Consider the following 27,537-nt stretch of genomic DNA (forward strand, 5'->3'; position numbering starts at 1 on the left):
TTTATAAGGATTCACCTCTTTGTATTTTATTCATTCACTTATTGGATTATATGAGATATTGCTCTTTGCATGTCCATAAGATGGATCTGGCTTTTTGGCCTCCATGATTTTTCCTTGCCTCTGTTCTTTGCTTCATCCATGTGACAGGTTTATGCATGCAGGTGTTCTTGGGAGATTAGTTTTTCACCTAATCTTACAAAATTAATATGGTGACTTTTTGTGGAAAGAGAGCATAAATGGGCCACAATTATATATAATAAGTACCTTAATGTAGAAGACCCTTTATCGATTTTCAGAATGAAGACCCTTCCCAAAGGGTCAGAGAGTTGGAATTTCATGGTTAAGTGTCACCACCTTGTCAGTAAATATCTAACTTGGGATGTTGGCAAGGGTGATGAAGCCCTATTTTGGGAAGATTCATGGGATCGGCACCCCCAGATAGATAGCAGTAAAGTTTCGGGGGACCTCAAAGAGAAATTAGTCAATCTATGGGGTAGTAGAGTCAGTAAGTATAAAACAAAGATCTCTATGGAAGGAAACACTAGATGGATATGGAAACCTTTGAAGGACATAGTAGTGGAACCAGCTGCAATAAAGGCATATGAAATGACCATACAACACAGGAAAGTTAAGCAGATCGAGAGGAATGACAAGTTCATTTGGGCAGCATCGAATGATGGCAAGTATAGTGTGAAAAATGGATAGAAAGCTATTATTCATTCACAAAGATGGGATGAAGTGGAAATTACACTTAAACTATGTTGGAATCCTTCTTGTTTGCCGAAGGCAGGATTTTTCTTATGGCTGGCATTTCAAAACAGGATTCTGACAGCAGACAGATTCCGTAAATTAGGTTTTGAAGGTCCCTCAAGATGTGTACTATGCAAACAAAACAGCGAGGATACTGATCACATCTTATACAGCTGCTCCTACTCTCAAGTTTGTTGGAATTGGCTTAGACATATGTTAGGTTGGTCTTCCCTGTTACCTAATTCATTAACTGATCTTCTCAAAGGCTAGCCCACCAATCTGTGTAAAGGCATCTACAGTAAATTGTGGAACATTTGCCCATCCATCCTTGTGTGGGAAGTTTGGAAAGAAAGGAATGGAAGAATTTTTTGAGATAAAGAGATGCAGCCAGAAGAGAGTCAAAAAAATAGAAGCTAACATAGTCGAAACAGTAAATTTCCATCTTAGGAATTCCAAGAAAGAAGAAGGATCATTTTCGAACTGGGATGGACATATTAAAAAGAAATGGCCAAACTTGATTAATCCTCCACTTATCTATCTCAAGAAGAGCAAGGAGGCAAGGGAAAGTTGTAAATGGACTCCTCTGAAGGGTTGGGCAAAGCTTAACTTCGATGGGGCGGCTAGAGGCAACCTAGGGACAGCAAGTATTGGCTGCATCATTAATGATGATACAGGTAAGTGGATTGCTAAAAAAGCCAAGTCTATAAATCCCACTTCTAATAATTTGGCAGAGCTCAAAGCCCTGGAAGGACTTTAGCTCTATCAAAATTTAGGTTTATCGAATATAATCATTGAAGGTGACTCTCAAATTGTTTTAAACGCTATTAGGAAAAGAGCCACACCCAACTGGGTCCTTGATTTTAAGTTAGAAGAAGTCCTTAAGCTACTAGATCGGTTTGCAAAAATTCGGATTTGTCACATCTTTCGGGAAGGTAACCAGAAGGCAGACCATTTGGCAAATAAGGGAGCTGATGGTGAAAACTCCTTGGTATACAAAGATTTGTTATGAATATTCCTAGTCTTAGTTTTTATTTAATTTTAAGCTTTTAGTATCTACTCTATAAGGTGCGGTTTCTTTTAAGTATGTTGTAGCTATAATACAGGATATGTAGATTGCGTAGTTCCTATCTAAGGTATGTTGTAATAAGGTGGAATGAACAGCTTATAATATATCTTTTATTATAAGCTCCCATTGGTTGTATAGTAGATAGGCCAGCAAGTAGATTTATAGGTCATGATTCTTCCGAGATACATCTTCATTTAACATAAATTTTAAGGATCCTTTAATTCGATATCAATATCGAAAGTGTAAGATATGATGGTAATCTTTTTAGATAAGTTCCTCCCATCACCCGAAGTGTAGTTTGTATTTTTTCATCATTCCTTTTAGTAGGATGTATGCCTGTTCCTAGCCTGGGGTGTATCCGCATCATGATAGCTTCAAGGTGACGTTAAGTTTCTGATCTAAGATAATATAGGCAGAGTCTAGGTGTTTCTAGAGCCTTCACAAAGTACATTTTTACCTATTTGTCCGTGCCTCGACCCGTCTTTGTCATTTTGCAAGTAATTTTCTAGTTATGGATACGTTCATTTGTGTTTTTCATACCTCGAAGGTTCGCACAATGGCCTTTCGTGGCAACATAAAGCCAAAAAGGTGGAATCGGGTGCTTAGGCCAGTTGATGGGATGACTCGAATTGTAGTTAGCAAGGCTATAGGCGAGGGCTTCTTCAAATATGATTTCACCTGGAGGACGAACAGCGACATCATAGGTACCTTTATTGGGTGCATGGCTAGAGCTAGGATAACCAAATGAGAAATGCTGAGACTCTATTTGAACATTTTTAATCCCATTTGGTGTCAAGGCCTGGTAGAAGCTATCATGAGCTTAGATGAGAAGTTTAGAGTCCCCCTCCTTGAAATGTATATGGATCATCCACTGTGGAGCTTTGACTTGGCAATTGTACCTAGGCGGCTTGCATTGGTAATAAGGGATCTGGTAGCCTTCAATAAGGTATGGCCAAAAATGGAATCAAGTATTCAATTCCTCCTTAGTTGGAGAGGGATTATGGTGGATAATGGAAAGGAATGGCTCAGAAGCTACCTCGGCCTATTCAACGCTTACATCCATCCACGGTAGTATTTGGTAATTTGGACACTTTAGACTTCTGCACACCCAATATTGAGAAGTCTAGTAGGGGAAAAGTTCTCCTTTGAATTCCCTCCCCATTTTCAGATGTAGAACCCTAATGATATTGTAGAGGTCATTATGGTTTTTTGGAAGAAGTAGGGTGCGCCAGGTTTAATGTTTGACATCTCTGGTTTTTGGATGGTACCCTTGTCTGCCCTGTCCCGATATGTTGGTTGGGTATGTGTTTGTATTGTCTCTTTCCTTGGCCAGGAGTTTTGGGTGGTTTAAGTCATGTTCATAAGTACCAAAAGTTTTAGTTAGCTATCTTACTAGCCCTTAATCGGGATTTTGTATCAGATGTAAATGTTTTGTAGCCCTCATATGGTAATGTATCCAAAGGCTGGTTAGATTAGTTGTTTTCTGCTCTGAAGTATCCTTTGCGTATATGTAATTAATTGCACTCAATATATATAAAGTCGATATTAATAAAGAGTTTGTTATGCTTTCGGATTGTCTGCTATGACCTATGGTTTTATCAAATCTCTTAAGAAATGTTAATTAGGGTCACCAAAAGGATTTTGTTTCTTTGTGAGCACGATATTGAAGGATGCTTATCTTTTGATTGATTGGAGTTGCAATGATTATGAAGGAGTAGCATTCAGATCCTTAGATGAGCAGATTAATTGGATTACTTGTTGCCAAGATTTTAAACAATCACTATTAATTACAGCAAGGTTAAGTTTCTATACTTAGAAGAGTATTCTGACTATTAAAGATCCTTAACCTGATTGTTTGTTATGATGTATTCCTTCATCATTCCAATTCCCCTGCATGCTAACTTTCCACCTCGAGCTTAGAATAATTAAGACTATAAAGTTTCATGAGAAAGTATTTTGGGTAATTAATTTAAGGAATCTGACAAGTATACAGCTTTGTCTTCTCATTCGGATTAGTACTTATTACAGCATGCTCTGTCTGGCCCTCTTTAAGCAATTAATTTTATCAGACTTTAGTTTGTGGTTTATTTTATGTTTGTCTGGTAGCTTTGTAGGCAGAGATTAATATATTGTGCTCATCATAGTAAAGTTGGGGTTTCTCTTTCTTCTTTGGACAGCAGTGAATTCTAAGTGTGTTAGTAGGATAATTTAGGAACATCTCAGAGAACTATGAAAAGGTTATTTAAGTAAGAATTGAATTCAATAAAAGTTTTTAAAAGTGTAGGATTGGTCAAACAAGAGTAAAAGTTTTTCTATATTGGAAGGCACTATCTACTAATAATTTGATGAAGATCTCTACTAACTCATTAAATGGAGATTGGTAAGTTATTTAATACTTAATAAGGAGTGTGGCTTTGATTAAAATGAGGCAGGATGAAATAACTAATAAACCTAAGTAGAATAGGTACAGTATTCTTAGGTCCTCCCCAGGTTATTATAGTTTTCCAGTATCTGATCAGGAAATTAATTTACATGCTATTACTAACTATTCAGATGGCTTCCATTTAAAGTTGCATGACTGATTGTCAAGTTAGTAAGGCATGTGTCATTCTAGCTTTCAGCAATGGATGGGCACATACTAAAAATCTAAAGCATTGGCTGGTATGTTCCTTCCGGCAATAGGATTTTGTTTGGTATAAGAGTCATCAGAACACTCAAATCCGTTGGACTCCAATCTACTACATTGTAACAATAACAAATTTGTAGTAATTCAACTGGGGTATGCCCCTTTTATGATGTAATAATAAAGGACCATGGTCCCGGGCAAGACTGGAGGTTTTCTTCTTCGTTCTTTTCTACTAGTGCCGGTTTGAACGGAGGTACTCTGTTGTATTTAATTTATTATTAATCAATATAATCAAGGCTTTGGCCATTTACCGATCCAAAAAAAAAAGATTAGAATTGTAAGCAAAAGAAATTGACAAAATAAATACCCTCAATCTTGTCTTCTTGTCCTAAGAAAAAATTCAGCCAAACCACTCTAACATTGTGATGATACAAAACCCTATCAAAAAAACAAAGTTCGGCAAGAGGAAATATTCGGAAAAAAGTTCGACATCAAATTCAATATATATATATAATAGTAAATTAACAAAATATTTTAACATTGTTAAATAGATTTAAAATCATTATAAAATTATTTACACATTTATAAAATATAAATTATACCTAAATTATATGATTAATTATTGAATAATATAATTTAATATATAGAGAAAATGAGCAAAATATTTTATCATTGTAATATAGTTTTAAAATCATTATAAAAACATTGACACATTTATAAAATATAAATTTATTATTTAATTTTTATTAACATAATTTAATATAAAACATAAAATTATAAAAATTTAATATTTGAAAAAATTAAAACAAATTCTAAATATAAAAAACCAAAAACTATATAATAATATGAACATAAAATAAATAGTAAACACTAAAAACCTAAAACAGTAATAATGCCTAACTACTATTGGCTAGCATAGAGTCTGGGGGTTGCATTCTGAAAACTGGATGTGCAAAATGACTGAATCATGCAACACAACGGAAAGGAATAGAGCGTCAATTCTTGGCTCCTATCTTGCCTCCCATGAGTTTTTAGAGTAAACTCGAGAGGTTCTAGGCGCAGTTCCATGTAGAGGCAAATGGACTTCACAGAGTTATGAAGATAGTATTCGGTGGGCTAAGGTTAAATAAATCACTCAATGCTGCCTCTCAATTGCAGTACAGCATTGTATAACAGTAAGATACCCTTAACAATGGTATTGCGAACCCCTAAAAACTGTTATAAAATGTTTGACTTGATAAAAAAAACCCGTCCTCATTTTTGTACGAACTGAAGCCGAATTTTAACAAATTTTACTGAAATATCTGAAGTTCACCAAAATTCGTATTTCGTGCATGGAATGCGGCGAACAATGTGACATAGGATATAGGACCTCAAGAAAGAATTCCAAGTAGAAATGAAAGAAATTGTCAATAGCACGTATTTAGGGAAACGATGGATCCATGCTTTATGCGGTTGACAAGTTCAACATCCAAAATCTCAATGGAGGTGAGAATCAAGTCATTTGTGCTCACATCCAACGTCTAATCTCCCATGCACATGACATTCGAATGGAACTCCTAAACAAAGAAATCATAGGGGTCAACCCAATCATAGCTGTGGCAATCTTTTGACATTCTCATTTTCAGCACAAAATTAATAACTATAAAACTCATAGACCAACTTTCAGCACAAGATTATTCTTCAGGATAAAAATAACAACCATTCACTTTGTATGAAATAAACATTAACCTTAATGCAGTATTATGAACAACAATTGCCCATATCTATACTAGCAACTTACCTAGATGTACTATGATTTAACTCAAAAGAAGTATTGAGATTTATTTGAATATTATTATAGAGGTTTAACTTAAACAATTAAAGGGTGCACATTCAACCTAACACTAGATCTGAAACTTTCATACAGCAATCATCAAAATAACAGAGATTCAATTCAATGATATGGACTATACACAATTGCCCTAACAAAGCTGAGGTCAAATATGACAACCTGATTACATGCATTTGTATGCGAAGAATTTTTTTCATTTTCGTATATTTTATATTCTTTACTATATAACATGCATTTGCAAAAATTTGTATCCTGCCAACTGGATTGAATACGAATCATTTTTTTAATCATATATAATAAGACATCTAATCGACTGCAAAATTATTCAAAAAGCTAAAATGTTTACATTGAAAATTGATGTCACTATACAAAGCCTCTCGGCTTGATAACATAAATTCACAAAAAGAAATTTTATATAACTAAAAAAATACATATATCTATACCTTCCTGTATCTTACTAATAAATAAATTCAAAATGAAATTATGTACTTCTTTATAAGATTCCTTATTCAAGGAGGGAGATTCTACCAAGCAAAAAGGAGGGAGATCTTGAATTAATTAGCTTTCTACATGGAATTTTCTTGCTTACTTCATATCCTTCTTTGCTGCAATAGCATGGCAGCCTTTCTCTTCTTTATTGATTTATTTTTACTCCTCCTTCCTTATAATGGGTTCCTTTCCCTTTATTAATACTCCTTACACCATTCATGTCCCTTGCAAGGTATAGGATTCATATTTTAATATCACCATTTTCTTGTCTTTTTTTGTCCATCCCTCCCAATTCCTTCGATCTCCTTAAATACCCCTCTTACAATCCAATCAAGTGGTATGACCACTCATTATGGTGGTTGCATTTTGTTAGTGTATGTTAGTAATTGAATTTGAATTTGGTCGGTTTAAACCGATAAGGTGAGATCTAGTGTTATTTAATATATATATATAGTGTTTGTTAATTATTCTATTTTATTTTTAGTGTTTATGAAATTAAGTGTTTGTTTAACTACTAATATTAGTATTGTGAATATTATTTTATGTGGGATTTGTTTATAATAGACTAATTTAAAAGAATAGTAGATTGATCAAACATCAATCAAAAAGAATTAAATTCATAGATGACTTTGCCTTGATATTTATGAATAACCAACTGCCTCTTATAATCAGGTCAGTATGCTTCTTAAATATGTCTTGTATTTTTTTACTTATAATAATTGATGATAATATATGACAACTTAGTATATAAGAATATTTAGTATTATATTTATATCTGATGTTAACTTTATTTGAACTTCATTGCTATAAGTTTCTCTTTAGAGGTTCCACTCAATATGATTAGAATAGTGTAAATGCCTTCCAACAAAGACACATGACAGTTTTTCTTTGGCATTGTTTTCACTTCTCTTCTTTCCAGCTGAATTTGTGGTGGTGTTGTTGCCAGCATGTACTCATCTAGCATTGATTGCCAAACATTGAATCCAATTGCATTTAAATATGCTTCCATCTTTATACTCCAAAATGCATAGTTTGTCCCATCAAAAGTTGGTGTCTTGTTTTGGACACTTTCGGCATGTTGTGCTCTTAAGATCTACCTTTAAGCCATTAGGCTTCAAAGAAGGAACCCGCTTTGATACCACTTGAGAGCACACGATTACATTGTTGGGGGGGTGTGAATCAGTATAATAATAACTTCTCCAAATTTTAACATTAATCAAAACAATTGCCTCAATAGCTGAAATAAACAATTTACATGCATGAACGCAATGACACAATGACTTATATGAAAACCCAATGGAGGAGAAAACCACAGAAAAATAATTGTTTTATATAAACTTGGTATTTTTATAATGATCTATAAGCACCAACCTACTAGAGGCTGCAACCTGTATATTTTATGAGCACCAACTCACTAGAAGCACAAACTCCCACTTCTGTCTTCGTGAGCACCAACCCATTGCACACAAACAGTTTTTCAACATTGTCAATGTTGCTTACTCAACTAATGGTGGATGATTTAAACCAATCTGTATAAATTTATACACTCATTCTTCCTTCATGAAATCAGCCTTCAGTAAAGATATGTTTTCTTTATTCTCGCCTTACATACGTACATGTGTGTGTGTGTGTTAGATTTTCAATCTGATGATACATTTCCATTTTATTCCTTTTATCTTTCACATGAATCAATTATATATATATAGATATAGATATAGATATATATTGTGCACCCTTTTTAGTACTCCACTTATTCTTCATTCCTTTTGTTCACATGCACTTCACACTTATTCTTTTATTCTACTATCTGCTCCATACTCTCTTTTTACTCTTCTACTTTCTTATCCACCACTTACATTTCTTTTTACAAATGACATAAAACTTATTTATATCTTATCTATCATAAGATGTACCTTTTCAAATACAAGGAGTCATTATACTTTCTCTCCATTGGATTCACACTAATGTAAGCAAAGGAAGATGCTTTTTATAACCCTGATTTGTCATTTGATTAGCCAAATTAATTAGATCTTTGTCCCTTGCACTTTTAATGATCGGGTTTGTTTAGATCATTAAGTTACACCTTTTTATCATATGGTTAATAACTAAGTATCTTCATGACTCGAACAGCATCTATTATTCAACGCTTTTATAAAGTTTGTTTATATTAAATAAAATATCATTTGGAATGTTTGTTCATTCATCACTACTCTTGTCACGATAATAATTGGGACCAATCTTTGTGACAGTTCTCGCACAGTATGCCTTGATATTTGTCGTTATTTATTCTTGTCGACTGATGTCATGGCTTCCCTCACACTGGAACCATCATGAGACTGCCTCAAGAAATATATATCAGCTGACCCCATATGCATGCCTCTTTTCTTCGTAATGTCAATGGTCCTTACCATTATTTATTCCTTAATAACATAATTGATGCTCTTTTATATCTGTTCTGTTGTGTCTATCGCAGCCTTCTCACAAGTCATCGATTCTTATAGAATCACATTTTATTGTCATTCTTCCACAATGAATCGCTCCTTCATCATCTTATTAATGTTTCTTGTTAATGTTTCATCTTTACACAAATCGCTACTCTCTCTACTGATGTTGATGTTAGATTTCCCTTATACAATGGGTTCCTTATTGCTTTCCTTCATATGTGTAATGTCCCTATCTCCGTGCTAGGCCTTACTAGCACCTTGTTTGTCTATCTTTCCATTCAGATAGGCTACTGACATTATTCTCGAGGATGCCAGCCAGTCACAGGAGTTAATTTGGTTTTGCTGGGGAAATATTTAAAGTTTTGGAGCCTTTCTGTAGTTAAGTTACTTTATTTTATAAAGTGGATTTATAAAGTTACTTTATGACGTAAAGTCATTTTATACCAAAAGTAACCTAAGTGAATAAAAGACGAAAATGGCGTTTATCCCACATTGCCTAGTTGTTTGTACTTCCCCTCATATCGAGGTCAAGCAACGAGCTTCCTTGGGATTGACACCATGAAATATAATATTGTTTTCAAAACATCAAGGTTGCTTAAATGTGATTGGCTTTCTTAAGGACGAAACCCCTTAAGGAGGATAGGGAGACTGGACGTAGCCCCTGTATCTCTTCAAAAATTGTTCCAAGTTCAGGCACGAATTTGCAGTATATATTATTCAATTGAATCTACTTCAGAAAAAAACTGAATGGTAGTAGAATCAATTGCAAATCCTTTATCCTAGCTAGAAAATCATATGGTCATCGTCTGCATCTGTGGTTATGGGAGTACGGTATCAGTAACAAGCATAGGGAAACAACAGTATAACGTACAGGGTCTAACCTGAGGAGCTCTAATCACTATCAATAGGGAAGTAGTGAGAGTAATACAGTCAGCTACGTGTGAAATAGAGCAAAGGTTACAGGGTGTTGTAGCATTAACACCAGTTGGAAGGACGTGGTTGCTATAAGGTAGTGACTAATATCTTCTCCAATCACAGCACACTAGTTGGTTGCATGGCAAGACATTGCTTGCAGACTAGTTACCAAGAACCCAAGGTCGTGGGCGGCATTCGACTGGCATTAATACCAAGTACAAGTTCACTACAAGCAGCACAACTCCCGGATACGAGCATGTCGTAGGGAGCATCATAGGGGATTATGAGGGCCACGGGACTGGACACCAACTTTAGGTGCCTCTTTCTTACTATCCTGCATTTGAATATGATAATATGTTTGTCGTTCCCCTTTCTAGTTTGGGTGGCTGCGAGTCTTATGTACTAGCTAATACGTTCTCTTTCTATGCGGATTAAATAAAATGTAAGTGAATGAATTAATAAGTAATGAGATGCATTCAATTTGTTCCATATATTATCTTCCCACCTCTTTATGTTAGCCCTGACTGTTACCAACATAACAGAAAAGTTCAAACTCGTAGCATGGCATAACAGCATTTCCCTCTTTGTGTTAGTTACTTTGCTGAGTCTTCTTATATTCCGGGTTTGGATCATTTCAATATGATATACGCTTCAAGGATAGCCATTTGTGTATTAATTCTTATTACCTTCTATATGTCTCTACTACTTCTTTATGTGTTCATAACTTTGTAATTACTTTCAGATGCTCGATCAAACTGTATAGCTATATTTATCACTATTGCTCTTAACAAAAGATTTACATCTTCCTCTACTGAAGATATATATATATATATATATATATATATTGGATGAACTATATAATAGTAAGAACTATATATAACTATATATATATATATATATATATAGTTCTTACTATTATATAGTTCATCCAATATATATATATATATATATATATATATATATTTCTTACTATTATATAGTTCTTCCATTTTTTCACTCATTAATTATTTTGATGTTTTCGATAAATAATATAAAGTCGTTCTTCATATCTTGTGAACAATCAATTACAACTTCTAATAATAACATCCTGAAGATCTCTGACATCAATGACAATATTTCCATCCAAAAGATGCAAGAAATCGTCCTTTAGTCAATGTTATTGTAGTATCCACAAGAGGTGCAATTTTTTTGAACATTGTGGATTATGAAGGGGAAGTGAAGGATAGTCCTTTCGTTGCTAATATTCTCATCCAAGCCATTAAGAAAATTGGACCTCAAAATATTGTTCAAGTAAAACTGACAATGCCAAGAATTGTAGGGTTGTTGGGTAATTGGTTAAGGAGTGCTTCGAACACAATTTTTGGACACCTTATGTTGTGCACTCACTCAACCTAATGCTGCGAAAAATTGGTGCTAAGATTGAGTAGATTAAAAATGTATGAAGATGCATAGGAGATCCAGATGTTCATCAAAAACCACCATATGATGAGAGCCATTTTTAGACAATTCTTGAAATTGAAGCTCTTGAAGGTAAGTTAAATTATTGAAAAATCAGATACGTTTTAGAAAATTAGTCACTTTTGTAAACTTTCAATGTTTTTTAATTTTAGTTTTAATATTGATTTCAATATATTATTGTTTTGATTTTAAAATAGGCTGCCAAGACCTGTTTTGCATGCAACACTATTGTTTTGAGATGTCTTTTCAAGCTTAAAAAGACATTGTCTAGAATGGTAATCAGTGCTGATTGGAGCATATGGAGGGAATCTAATAGTGTCAAGGCAGCTTCCATTAAGGCAATGATACTAGATGACTCTTGGTGGGACTGTGTTACCTTCTAAGGTTCACTGAGCCTATATTGAGCAAGATCCAATACACTAACATGGATAGACCTTGCTTGGGTGAGGTATATGATGGCATAATAGACTCCATGATAGAGAATAATAGAAATATCATAAACAAGAAAGAGCAAGATCCTAAAGAATTTTTGTTGCAAGGAACTACAAATAATCATGGTAGAGAGGTGGAACAAAATTACTACCTACTTGCATTTGCATTGTGCCCCATGTTCTATAGTCAATCAGTCCTCAGGGGAGTACCACTAGAGTTGCCCAATAAAGAGATTCTGAAGTTGCTCAAGGGTACGAGGAAGCCCTTTGAAGAGTCTTTTCCAAGCACATACGATCTATCGTGAGGTTTGAATTCAAGAGATTTGCAAGCACTGATGATTGTGGTCTTGACATTCCTAAAGACAAGAACAATACTGATGCACATTAATGGTGGTACTTTCCTGGACAAATGTACCAGCACCTACAACCCATTGCCATCAGAATTTTCTCTCTTAATTTTCTAATTTCTAAATTATTGTTGATGAATATTGAATTTATATATATATATATTTTTTAATTATTGAAAACTCTTTAACTCTCTAATTTCAAAATTGTAAATCTTGATAGTTCACTAGCTCATTGTCATCCGAGAGGAACTGGAGCACATATGCTATCCACTCAATAAGACGAAATAGACTAAATTCCAAGAATGCAGATAGCTTGGTCTTTGTGCATTCAAACTTGAGGCTCACAACACACAAAGAAGGTGCTTACAAAAAGGGGAATCAAAGCATTGGGATGTTGAATGAGAGTGTGCGGAGTTAGAAGCCCGCTTTGACGCACTTGCAATCGATGATGGTGATCATGAGCTACACAGTAATGTTGAGGCTGCTAGAACTGATGCTAGTGGCATTTTTTGTGTTTCAAATTCGCCACAGCAAAATGACGATGATTTGTTTGATGGTTTTTGATGATATTTTATCACTGATGAGTGATGACTGATCATTAATGTTGGAATTATCATTTTTTAACAGAAACATTGATATGGTGGTGTATTTGGCATTTTGTTATGTCATTTGGACTAAACTGTTAAAATACGTGGTGGTGTATTTTACTAAGTTGCTTAAATTTAACATAGTGATGTATGAAATTATTTGCTGCAGCATATATATATATATATATATATAGACGTACACACACACATACACATACGAACCAAAAACGAATCCAAACCCAACCGAAAAATAAAATTGGACAAATTTCGAACCCACATCCGTACTAGAATCTGAACTGACAACTTAGACACTAATATATAAATCAAATATATTATATTAATATGCATTCTTATATATTAATATAAATTAAACATGTTATATTAATATAAATATTAAAACAAGGATTCAGCACAAGATATGTACCTATTGTCTTTTCATGGTATAGAAAGAGCAACAACAAGAAATTATCATTGAGCATTAGTTTCACTGGAGGAATTGCATAGTGTAGATTTTGAGAGAGAATGGAACATCAAACACTTATATCATTCAGTCAGTGTTGAAGGAGTTTAGAGATCAGCATTAAATCATCATCTCCCTTAGTCCGGTCAGCCATAATAATGCTCAATCAGCATTTTGTATATATTAGACTCAGCAAACTATATCCACTCAGATAGTAGTTGTATGCAAACATGGCAGATCATCGAACAGATGGAGGATGTATTCGTCTTGAGAATTCTAATATGTGGAGCTCCATCAAGCAATAGAAATACAGACATGGGAGTATAAACTCAAATTACTAACATCTGAAAACAAGTAGACTGCATGTATTTTAGGATAATGATCAGCATCAGACATCAGTATGATAGAAGCAACCATTTCATTGATATAAAGACTAAAATGACTTTTCCATGGTATAGAATTTATGAAGGAACCATACATATGATTGACTATTATGGAACAGCAGAGATTATCATACAATGATAGTTTCAATGCATCTCTGGAATATATCATTGTGACAGCTATTAATAAATAAATAAGATTAAGTTGTAAACAATAATTATAATTTTTAAACAAGGTATGGGTGTGATTAACTTATGGAGAGGTGCAATTTGTCATAGAGCTATTGTTTATCAATATAAAGATGTCCTTTATTCAAAAGGAATCCCCTTTTGATACAAAACCGGATCTTATACACCAGCAGTCTTATATGAAGAAAATACAAATGATTATGATGGATTTATGAAACCTATATATTTAAGGAATTTGTACAAAGTAATTACAGAGGAATATTGATAAATCATTTCCGCACATATATTATTGATTGAATCTGAAATAGCAATTGATATGGCACTCACGCTCCATTACTTAGTTCAAGTGCAAGAATTTGATAAAGTGTAAAGAATTGGGGTAATTGTCCCAATTTTAAGTTATCCCAAAAGAGGGGACATTACATTGGAAGTGGGGTACTTTTTATGTGCTTTCTGTGTAACTTCAATAGAAGTGGGCTCACATTATTCAAATTTGAACATTCCCTGCGTTTCCATGTTTTGATTCTTTTACATAATGCCCTATATGCAAGATACACTGTGGGACGTTAGAGTGTCTTGGATTCCTTTCTGAACTCCAACAATATTTTTTAATTTTAACAAACATTAACATCAAATGATGAGTATATTATCTAAATGATAAACTCAAGTTTGTAATACTACCTTATTAGGACTATCTTCTTGAAGTTGTTCATATAATAATGGATGTTCAATTTTGAATCTGCGTTCAAATGAGGATGGAGCACTGTAAAATGAAAAAGAAAGTGTTATCTCCTGATCCTGACAATGGATCTTTGAGTAATCCCAAAAATATTGCAAAAAATACTGTATTGTCCAAAAGCACTCCAATGACCAGATATATAAAGTCTACAAGTTAGAAAGAAAGAGATGGTTTACATATTCAGAAAATGAGAGCCAAATGTCAATGAAACAAGCAATAATGATTAAAGGTGAATATACCAAAACATATCTTCCAAGAAGGAATTCCTCAAACTACTTAAAACTTGATTTGCTTTGTACTTTACTAGTGACACTTTTTGGTCAATTGCAAGATATATCACATCTTTTGTATCCCTTGTTTTCATTGTTGTCAAATTTGGGGGTTCTAACAAACCCAGTCTTGGGGAGATCTGCAAGTGCATTGATAGCATGTTAGGCTAGTTGAAGGTTCACATTTCTGAGATAGACCATACCCTAAAGGTTCTACAATGAGCATATTCATCACATCGTCCAGTATAGGTGGAAGTTAAAGAGCCCTCTGCACATGATAGTTACACATGCATTCAATCCAAAATTGCTATGGAAACAAACCTAGCCGAGTTATTCCCGTTGATGACCATGAAGTGAGGAATAGCCTGTGAAGGTTCTTGAGAATGTGTAGTCCAAACGAGCTTAATTGATTGAAGTTGAGTATACAAAGTTTACCTGACTAGATGGCTAAAGAACTTTAGCAAGAACGGAGAAGCACACTTTGGCTTGAGACAATCCAGCTGCCAATTAATCGGTGGCCGATCTATAGTGCTCCAAGATTGTTGCACACACTTGAAATTTGTCTTATATTATAGGTTTCTAATTCCTCTACTGCTAAGAGAAACTGGTCCATTTAATGTATTATTTACTCTTCTAAGATGAGGACTTACCTCTGAAAACAGAAAAGCCAGTTATTGTACATAGATAGTGTCTTATGTCTCATTAATGGAGATACATTTGAGTAAAAGCAAGGTCTAGCAAGACAGTGAGATGTAGATCCTAAGGAGCCACAACAATTTAACGAGAAGCATGATGCGTAACAGGATAAATTGGGCTCACATTGCAAAATGAGAATAATCCTCATTGCAACAAGGGCAATAAACAGGAGCTTTTGAGATATTTAATGAATGATGTGACTATGATTTCTGAGGTTGTTGCTCAAGCAAAGACCAGCCATGAATGTATTATTTTGGCAATTCCCATTTTGACATTTTGGATTTTGTCACTTAGAGACTCCATGTTGAAAATAGTATCTTCGGTCAGATAATTGTGGATAACTATAAGGTCAATACAATGATATAGTTTTATATAAATATACACTTTATCATCATATTAATCTTATTGCTGAATCGAATTACAATTCACAAATCAGATTGAAACAATTATGTTTTGTTCCAAATATATCGATCTGCATTATTAAATCAATGTTGTTGCTATTTGATGAATATCAATCTAATCGATGCTAGAAATCTCATACTTGTAACAGATAATATGTGTATACTGCAGCGATCAGATTTACATCTGATTAAGGATGTTACTCATTGAAGATAACAAACAAGTCATGATAATGTTAGCAATGGTAAAGCCCTTATAAGATTTCACTTCCTTTCCTTTGTTGCTCGAAATCTTATGTTGTGTTGAGTACGTTGCCATTAATGTCAAAAGTTGATGATTAAGGCCATATAAATCTCAGAGGATTACTCAAAGCAATAGAAAATTGGTTGATTTTCTTGAGGTGTTAAAGGTGCTCAACGTGCTTGAGCTGTTTGGTTGTCTGATTAAGATAGTTGCACGTCTGCCTAAGCTGCTTGCTTGTCCATGTATTTGCCTAGTCAGATTAATGCGCCATGTCAGATTGCCCTGTCACCAGTTGAATATTCTAGAGGAACAATTTAATTCTGAGGCAAATTCTGAAATTTGATTTCTATTTTGTCTTTGACAGCGTAGGATGAATGAGGTCTCGTTTGTTCTAATTTTTTGCAATTTCTATTTTTTTTTTGCTTTTCTTGTTTTCTGAAAATATTATCTTCTTTTGGATAATTAGCAAAAAAGATAATAGTCTAATGACAAAACAGAAACTAAACAACATATGCAAACTCTGATTTTAATTATTTGAACACAAATCTGAAGTAATAAAGATATATCAGGCACAACCAGCAGAGAAAATTATAGCAATTGATTGTTTCAAATTTACAGTCAATTCTCACACAGTAGTAGCCATACCATTGAGATCTGCAACCATACATGTTTTTGCATTATGACTTGCTGACAAAACTCTAACCTGGCTAGATGACATCACTGTCTGGGATGTACAGCAAGGCTGGAAGCTCACCAGCAGATTCCAATGGTAGTAAAATAATCCAATCTGCAACTTTAGAGAGATTCTTGCCCTGTCAACCTCCTGTTGTAATATGTCTTTCTTCCCAAAAGTCATCCACTCTCCCTTGGGCTGTACAACTAGGACTTGGCTGCCTAAATAAGTCTGCTAATATGATACAAAATTCTGCCCTTTCCAACACAAATACATTGACTTCACCAAAACCAATGCTCAAATTACTCTTACCAGCTGATATAACACTGTAATTTCATTCCACAAGCAAACTGGGGGACGTCCATCCTGCAATCTTCAAGAATTTTAGTCCTTGAAGAGAGATACTGCTGCAACTGTGCAAATTAGAGCTCTGCCGTGGATTTGTAATGAATGTTTACCATATGGGGTAAATAGATTAATGCATACAGACAATAGACAAGAACAAGTAACAGAAGTACTCCTTTTATTATTTGCATATATGCTGAAGAGATTACATAATACTTACAATGATTATTATAATGATCTTGGATGGGGTACATATACCTTTTTGAAGAATCTTCCCGAAGGGGTCTGTCGGCAACATGTCAGCCACACAATAATTACCGACTACATGCTAATCTACCCGTCGGCTACACAATATTTACTGACAACATCAACTCGTCGGCTACACAATATTTACCGACGACATCAACCCATCAGCTACACAATATTTACCGACAACAATGAAAACAAGTAACCTGGATATTGAAAATGAGCCTCCTAAGACCATTTATTATTCTTTCTCAAGCAAAATCGACCACCATTAGGGTTTCCTTTATTTTATTTTATTAATTTTTAATAAATTTATTGTCCTTCAAAAAATCAACCACCAAGGAGTAATCTATCTTTCTTATAACTGACACCCCTTTTATTTAAAATAACTTATGTCTATATGCCTAGGGAATGAGACAACATTTATTATTACTTATTATATTATAAAGTGTGTTGTCCTGCATTTTGTCAACACAAAATGTAGTTAACAATACGAAACTTTTGAAATTAGTTTTGCATTTCTCTGAGTTTAGTTCATTATTTAATTGGTTAGTATTGATCAACCAATCGATTTCAATTGATATAACAAATCTTTTTACTGAAGACTTTCATCAAGTCTTTTTAGTTTTTCTATTTCTTGAGCCTATGCTTGATTTTTGAAGCCTTAAACATATTTTTTCTCGTTTTTGAGGTTGTGTTTGTTGGCTTTTGGTCCTTTGGTTTTGCTCAAGTCATTGCTTTCGGTTTTCTCTTCGTTTCGGTCTATCTTAGGGCTTAATCGGAGTTGGCAATCAAAAGATAGTGCCCAAGAAGTGGACTTTTCAAATGCAACTGCACGAATTAAAATATCATCTTACATTTTGAAATTGACATTCACTTTTTGGAAAATATAACATAAATTCACTTTATATTATGTTTTTAAGTTACTTCAGTATTTTAATTTTTCACTTAAATTAACTATAGAGCACTTTATGTTATATTTTTAAGTTGAGTTGCTTTTTAATTTTTCACTTAAGTCACTATATTAAATATATAGTTTGATTTAATTTTTGAATTTTAATTCAAACATCATAGTAAATATTATTTTTTGAATCATATTTGCACATTATATATTTATCTATATAGTGTAAATATTGTTTATGACTCATTTAAGTAAAATTTCATCAAAAATTAAATTGGCATGTGTGTAATTCATTGCTTAAGTTGTGCATAGAATGTCTACAAGCACATTTACATGAAAATATGCAATTCCCTCTAGAAACCATGATTTTGAACAAAAAGGCAATTTGAAAACACATAAAACATGTAAATACATGTGTTTTAAAATATGAAACGACTCTCCAAGAGTGAGACATGCATATTTAAGTATTTTCAAAACATACAGTGACCTCCAAAAGGTGCAATTTTGCACTAAGGGTCATTTGTGAACAAATTTTAAAATATACATACGCACTCAAAAGGTGTGACTTGCATTTGGTCTCCTATTACATGTCTTTGAAGTATGTAATGCACCCCAAAAGGTGCGATTTTGCTCTTGGACTCCATTACATATTTTTAAAACATGTATATGCACTCAAAAAGTGCGATTTGAATGAGGAGACTCTAATTCATATTTTTAAAACATGAAATCTCTTCCAAAAGGTGTGATTTGTCATTAATACATGCATATGCCCTCATAGAAACCGAAATTGAAGATTCAAGGGAAAAACATTTGATGTTTTCTTACCCCAAGAAATATTTTTCATAAAAAATGCTCAGATCTACCCATATAATGGCTTGAAATCCATTACAAGGGGGTTGTTTTTGAGTTTGAATGCATACATATGCATTTGGAGGTCATGATTTTGCATATCCAAGACAAAAATGACTCAGATTTTTGCATTTTTGAGCCACATTTTGTTGAATAACACCCAGATTTGGGCCAATTTTGATCACATTTTAGCTCAAATAGAAGTCATTTTGAGGTAATGATCCATATAATTGCTATTGAAGAACACATTTTTATCTTTAGATGTCAAAAATGCTTCATTTCATACCTTCTAAGAATCACGTTTTTGCTAAAAACGCCCAGAAAATTGGGTTTATCATTCACTTTTTTACATTTTGGAGTCACGTTTTTGCATTTGGATCCATGTATTTGCATTTGGGGAAGTTGTTTTTACATTCACAAGTCAAAAACAATTGATATATATGCATTTGTGAGCAAGGTTTTTGCAAAAATGATCCAGATTTTTGCATGAAAAGGGCAGGTTTTCGTTAAAACCACCCAAAAAATGGCATTTCCAGCCCATACTTTTGGATCAATAGAGGTCATTTTTTAGTTTGAATGCATGCTATTGCCTTTGGAGACCATGTTTTCAGCATTCTCATGTCAAATTCGACCCTTCATTGCTCAATAACATTTGTTGAATGCAAGTATGGAAGAAGTCAAACTATTGTTTGGGAATCCAGATTTGGAGAAGAATTGGTCTTTAAAGTTTATGATTCTTGTTATTTTGGCTCTTTGATCTCCAAGTAAGTGGACATTTTCAAACTTGCTCATCAATTCATGCTTATCTTTTTATTTCTCTTCATATTTTTAGCTTGAAGTTGCACATTTGTCCATATATATGCTATGAAAAGTGCATTTTAACTTTAAATATAATGAAAACTCTCATTTTCACAATTTTGGATTTTCCCCAAACTCCAAATTCGAATTTGCATTCGATAGCAATTTGCTTGTTGACAAGTGTTGAGTTTAAAACCAAAGGTATGTATTTTCTTTGTGCTTGTTTTTGTTGTTTGTTTGCTTGCTTTCTCGATTTTCTTCATTTGGGAAAAATTGCAAGTTCTTTCTCAAGAACTTGAGCACGATTCACTTCACTCCATTTTCCACCATCTTGTGCAATTGCATCATTTCAGTCCATATTCACCATTACATGTCAAGGCATATTGCATCCATTCCTTTCATATGCAATTACACTTCAAGAGCAATTACATGTAATTCTACTATCCATGTCATGACACATTGCATCTCATTCTCCACATACAATTACATGTAATCTCACTCTTCATTCCCACTTACACGCATTTCCATCTTCTAAACCTAAATGCATGTTCATTTTACATGTAATGACATCCAGAGAACCCATTTTTGACTAAAGATCACACTTTTACAAACAAAAGTTATTATTTGTATGCATTCCCATGTGCCTAGCCTTCATTCCTCAAGGCATCTTTATAAGAATCCATCATTTTCCCATACGCATTTACATACCATCCATCTTCCTAAGTCCCATTTTAGTCCTATGCATGCATTTTCCATATCACATCCAATTCATTGCATAGGTTCCATGAGTATCTAATCAATACTCTACATATATTATTCCTTAGAGATCCATTTTGCCAATATTCTCATGGAGTCATAATCCATATCTTCCAATGATGGATTCAATTCCATTGAAACTTTCATGTTGCAACAAGTCAAGATATGTCAAAATTTCTATAAAGAATGAAGACATCCAGTAAAGAAGGTGTGCTTCGAATCAAAAAAGCATTAATTCATTTGGTCTCAATTTTCCCAATGATTTTCTGAGACCCTAAGTTCATTTGGGAATACGCCAAGCACTTTGCTTCAATATATATATATATATATATATATATATATATATATATATATATATATATATATATATATATATATATATTTTTTTTTTTTTTTTTTTTGTTTTTTTGTTTTTTTTTGCAGATGTTGGTGTTAAAGTTGTTTCGAGTTTACATCCGAACATCATCGAGAAGATTTTCAAAGTGTCAAAGACTTCAGTCTGTGCTGATCTACAAATAATAATTCACGACAACTTGAATGAGAAAAAGCTTGATCACATCAAGATTTCAAATGACATTAGATAATTCATCAAAGAGAGTCAGAGGCTATCAAAAGGCGCAACACCATGATTATCAAGGTGATTTTAGTGGTACGAAATACAAAAACTCCTTATCCTATTATCATCCGAGATTGCATCATCAAGTACAAGGCGTTTGCCAACAATCTACAAGATTGATTCATTCAAAATCAACAGTTTTAACTTTCCTCTTCTTCTTCTTTCATGCTTATAGTTGGAGAGAATGTATTACATGAAATGATGTAATTACATGTAACCCAATAATTTCTCTTATTTGTTAGATCGGGTCAAAGTTGGTTGAGTTGCTCCCACTTTTTCCTCATTTTTCTCAACTCCTTTGCCTATATAAAGGAGTGCCCCTCATTGTAAAAATCATCTTTGTTGTATGCAAGAAAGCTCTGTCAAACTTGTGCAAGCATAATTTTGATTGTGTAGTACCAATTTGGAAGAAAAGTGACTAAAAGAAGCAATTGGATTCGAAGCTTTGACTGGAAGCAATTGTAATAGAGAAAATTAGAAACTTTGACTATAATTTGTGCCTAACATCTTTGATTCCTATTATTAGTGTGTGTTCAATAATGAGAGCATAGTGAGTTAATAATCAATCAGAGCCGAAGCTTTGACTGAGAGCAATTGTGGTGATACATAGACTAGAAGCTTTGTCTGTGGCTTGTATTACCATCTCAAATTCATGAAAAATAGTTAGAATTCCCCTACTTATGGATGTCTTTGCACCCTAATGGTAGAGGCTTTTTTTATAGAATAGATTAAAACAGAACCAAGAGCCAAACTAGTACGCTTTCAGCTAGCCTTTAAGTTAGTGTTAGTTTATCATTATCACCATTTCCAACTACTAGATAGAAGTGTAGTTAGAGATGTCATCTTGCCCATTACTCATTCCACGGGTAAGTGGATTCTTTCATGAAAGTTAAGAGCAAAGAATATTGGTAACATTCCTCACAAATCTCTCAACTTCTTGCTTACCTTGAGTCGATCCAAGGAACGGTGAGAAGGGGGAGCCTTCCCTTTAATGTAGGAGAGACTGTCTCACACATTGTGGCTGGTCTACCTATTTTGTGATTGGATTTTCACAAAAATGTCAATTGCAAAATATCCACCCAACAAAGCAACTTTATAAAATCACTTTAACATTAATTTAATCGATACCAATTTAGGAAATATTAAGATATTTTTGGATTTACTCGTGAAATGCCAATCTGGACTCAGAATTAAATTGCAACTGAAGCCCTATGATCTTGCACACCAACTGGCATTTCCTATTAATAGTAGGGATTCTCCCAAAAATGTAGGAACCTATCTCCAAACACCTGAAAATGAAACTAAAAGGGATCTTGCTCAACTACATGGTTTCCTAAGTGGTCATCCAGTCAACTGCTAGTTCTCCTCAAAATTAGGAGACCTCCCTAAAATGTAGGAGTTGCCCTCTAAAGGTCCAAAACCACTCAGAGTCCCTATAAAGCTCCCTAACCCTCTAAATGAGTCCCCTAACCATATCATTAACCTACAAGAACCCAAATAATAAGTCAACCCTCTGCCAACTATTGATCAATCTAAAAAGGGGACACAATAGTCGTCCTGTTTTGGAGTTGGTTGCTTGCAAGATACTATAAAGTTGGACGTTGTACTAGAGCCTCTCCTTCTCAAGTGGCATCCTCGAAGGAAAAATCCCTCCAATGTACCAAGTACTCCCTAATAACTCTACTCAACCTTCTCTCCCTCATATCCAAAATATAAACAGAAAACAAAATCATTCTGCCCTCCTCATCCAATGGAGGTAACTTGGGTGAAGGTATATTGTACTGCCCCAAATCCTTCTTTAAGCACAATACATGAAATACATTATGTATCTTTCTATCAGAAGGTAAATCGAGCTCATAAACCTCTCTGATCCTCCTCAATATTTTGTAAGGCCCATAAAATCTCAGCTTAAGTTTCTCTATGTAACAAGCAGTTCTTTATAACAAAACAAAGACAATTTATACAGAGTTTTCTCGAACAAATTATTGAACAAATAACTGAATTCCTTTTCATAGGACATTAACTATTTTAACTATCAATGATTAACTGAAATAACCATGTCCAACTAAGATAACTATATCAATGACCAACTGAAACAATGATCAACTGTAATAATGATTAACTGAAAATAATTGTATCAATGATCAACTGAAATAACTAGAATAATGATTAACTGAACTAACTATATCAATGATCAACTGAAATAACTAGAATAACAATTAAATTAAATATCTATGGTACAAACGAATTTTCCTAACTAGTTTAAAACACATAATTATCAAATAATTGATTCCATTTCACATGACAAAGACTTCCATTAACTAATTATAACTAGAAAGAAGTAACTCCTTCCTATTCTATTTGCATAATATATTCGATTGTTGTAATGAAATAAATAATTGAGCATGTTGCTAACATTTTAATCATTCTAACTGATAACAAATTCAGCTGAAAGTAAAGTAACAACTATCTTCTTTATCAACTAAAATATTCATTCTAACTGATAACATGTTCAGCTGAAAGTAAAATAACAACTACCTATTTATTCTGCTATGATTCTAAGGTAGAAGTGCAAAGAAAAACATATAGAAATAATGGAGAAATCCCTTTGCCATGTTGTTCAAGCCTCGGCATTGGTGAGAGGAGAAGCATTGACTTAGGCTTAACCTCCCAACCGCGGACCATACTTATCCCCACACATCCTAACTTAATAGAACGGCCCTCCCTACCTCGAGATCGGGCTTGGGATGTTCTTAAGTCCAGCCATCCGAGCTACCCCGTGGTTTGAGTGTCCCATTAGTTATTCCTAAATAACTGAAGCTTCTGGACAAACAAAAAGATCTCATGATTGACACATCTGCCTATATCTACCTTGGCCAAGGATTTCAAATTGGGTTCGTAAACCCGATCTCCACCACTCGACTTGACAACAGGTTCCTTTATCAGGATATGCATGAGCTATTTAATTATTTATTCCAATCTGATTTCTTGATTTTATTTGCAGGTTAAGTTTACACCTCTTCACCATTCATTGGCCTCTTTGTTGGGTGAATTCCTCAGTGTCCTCATGATTCCGACCTGATTTCACACGTCTTCACCCATACTATGGCTTCAATGCCAGGTGAATTCCTTGGTATCAAAGTATTATGATTTCGAGCCAGGTATTATATATGTTATGAGTATTGCAATCATATGGATTTGTTCAACATTCATATCTATCTCAGTCTTCAATAGGCTGCATAATTGATGTAAGCTCAAGATTGTTTGGAAATTGGTATCATAAACAACTCAGACATTTACAAATTGCATATTAGATTATCTCCACAAATCATTCCCAACCGACTGAGGAGAATATGTAGATGCAGAATGGAAGAGCAGAAATAAAAATTTAGAATGGAAGTACGCATGCATTATATTTGCATTCAGCTAAGTTCAAATAAGATCGGTTCCATATTAGCACTGTTTCTAAGCAATAAACTTTCCATTGCAATACTACACAATTGGTTCCCAAGGATTACCAAACTAAAGTATAACTTGCGAGTTCGGGTGTAACCTGTTCTCCCCCAATCGTAAGTTGGGCTTCCAGCTTCACTTCTGCAGCAGAGGATGTATCAGGTTCATAGCAGATGACTATGATTGTAATTGCAAGGATTCGGTTGCATAAATCGATGTTCGACGGTAAAGAAGAGTGTTCAGAGCAATGATTTATCATGAAGTAAACAAAAATGTGAGAGACATTCTCAATCCTGATCATGACTCCTTTAAAAGTTAGGCCGAGACTCCTCGGCTTCCATACGTTTCCAAGAAGTCTGTTTGGGTACTTCAAGAATTTCAATTTTGAAAAGAAAAGAATAAAAGCGGGAAGTTAAATGAGAAAATGAAAAGATTAAATCTTTTATTATTATTATTATAAGCTCTTATGTACATTCTTGTATGTATATTGATGAGGTGGCATCATTGGATTATTTATTTATAATTTATTGGTGCCACTTCATATATATATATATATATAAGTTTGTATTTACGAGTTTATAATAATGATTAAATAAAAGAGATTCAAAAACTCTTAAAAGGTATGAATTATATTTAGTTTTTGATTATTTTAAGTTGTTATTATATTGTTTTCTTACTCATGCGGTCCCTTAACGAAACCTGAGGTCAAGTCTTTGTATCCTTTCCAAGGTAGTTTAGGTCATACCTATCGATTCTGATGACTGGGCCATTTCGACCATCCCCTTCCGATGATCTCGTTTAGCAATGCTTCCCCTCTCCTCAGTCTTCTTCCTGCAACCACTCAAGCAAAACATTCTCGCCAATACATTAATTCAAAAATATAAACACATTGATTGTCAATTCCAATCAAAAGTCATTCAATCATCGAATGACAAATATAAGTTGTGTAATCATTTTTTTCAACGTCTATATTAACTAACTCATTTCACATGATCATGAAGGAATAATTCGTTATCACTGGCTACAACGTATATAATTTAACTAACTTGCTTCACATGACTAGGAAAAGAAATAATCAATTGATGCAACGTATATAATTAACTAACTTGTTTCACATGATCAGGAAAGAAATAATCAATTGATACAACGTATATAATTCACTAACTTGTTTCACATGATTAGGAAAAGAAAAAAAAAATCGTTAAACCAATGATCATAATCAAAATTAAAATTAGGGCAAAATTTGGGATGTAACAATCTGTATCAATGATCAATTAAACTAAATTTAACTATAACTATAATGATGATTAACTATCTTTTTTCTACATATAAGTAAAGCAAATGCTTAACGTGAAAAGAAGAAAAGGAAACATACAAGTATTATCTGATGAGTCTTTAGTTGGTTGTGCAAGCTTGGACTTTCGGTAAGAGGAGAAGCATTGACCTAGGCTTAACCTCTCAACCTCGAACCATACTTATCCCCACACAATCTATTGAATTAGAAAGGCCCTCCCTACCCCGGGATTGGGCTTGGAATATTCTTAGTTCAGCCACTTGAGCATTCTGGTGTTTAGAATATCCACACAGTTATGGACGGACATGTCTGCATAACTAGAACCACTAACATCAAGTGATCAATAGATGGCAAACATGCCTTTAAATGACCTTGGCCAAGGTTTTCTGATGGGTTCAATGACCTGATCACCACCTCTTGACTTGACAACAGGAAACAATAATAGGGACGAGCATGAGCTATTAATAAAATAATTTTAGTTTTTAATTCATCATATCTGACTTGTATTTCTATGTCATTGCAGATTCCAATTCACCTCCGGGCTATACAATCGGTAAGTCCTAGGTGCCCGAATCTCAGAGCAATCGGCTATGTCCGTTGATTCTCAATTGATTCAAGATTAGTATATATATCTATATATATTCCAACTTATCACAATCTATGATTTGAGAAAGATGTTCTTAAAGATTTGTAAAAAATATTGTGTAACTCTAATCTCCAATGGCATAATGATCCTTGAATCCATAGCATGGTTACTTGGCTTTTACTTGCCATATACAAATCTAATTTTTGAGAGGATCAATCCTATAATATCAAACAAGATATCATCATGATAAAAGTTGTAGCTTACTGCTATGTAATTCAGTTTTGTTGTAACATTTGATCAAGAAAAATCATATTTACAATGTTGGATTTGGATATTCCACATAACCTGGATTAATCTAGAAATGAAGTCTTGTTGAACACTCAACTACCTGCCTCACCTTTGCTTGCAAGATCTCTAATGCAATCCTTGTATGAGGTTGCTCACAATTTTCGGCAAAATAACTATATAAGCAAGAAATTGTGGGAAGGAATAATGTACTGGTATAAACTGATAACAGCAGGGATGTCGGCACTAAGAAAAAGGTAGTCGGTAATGTGGAAGAAGGCAGTAATGATCACAGAAGTCGTTTGCAAGAACAAGGTAGTCGAGTATTGTAAGAAAATAAGAATAAAATGTTGCCTTCCGTCTCCTTCGACTTTAAAATATATAATGAGTAACGTGACTCCTTGGCTTCCAAG

General features: G+C 33.9%; 1 protein-coding gene across 2 annotated transcripts in view; it reads right to left on the reverse strand.

The window, feature by feature from the left end:
* The window catches only part of LOC149569688 (UDP-Glycosyltransferase superfamily protein), a 207,298-nt gene that overhangs the window by 85,728 nt on the left and 94,033 nt on the right, over positions 1-27,537 (reverse strand). For both annotated transcript variants that reach the window (XM_089822412.1, XM_089822411.1), the window contains exon 6: positions 14,658-14,739. In XM_089822412.1, the coding sequence (XP_089678538.1) occupies positions 14,658-14,739 (82 nt within the window). The remainder of the gene's footprint in view (positions 1-14,657; positions 14,740-27,537) is intronic.

This window comes from Cupressus sempervirens, chromosome 3 (genome assembly GCF_028749045.1).
Source record: "Cupressus sempervirens isolate cs-2001-9-10 chromosome 3, ASM2874904v1, whole genome shotgun sequence".
NCBI lineage: Eukaryota > Viridiplantae > Streptophyta > Pinopsida > Cupressales > Cupressaceae > Cupressus > Cupressus sempervirens.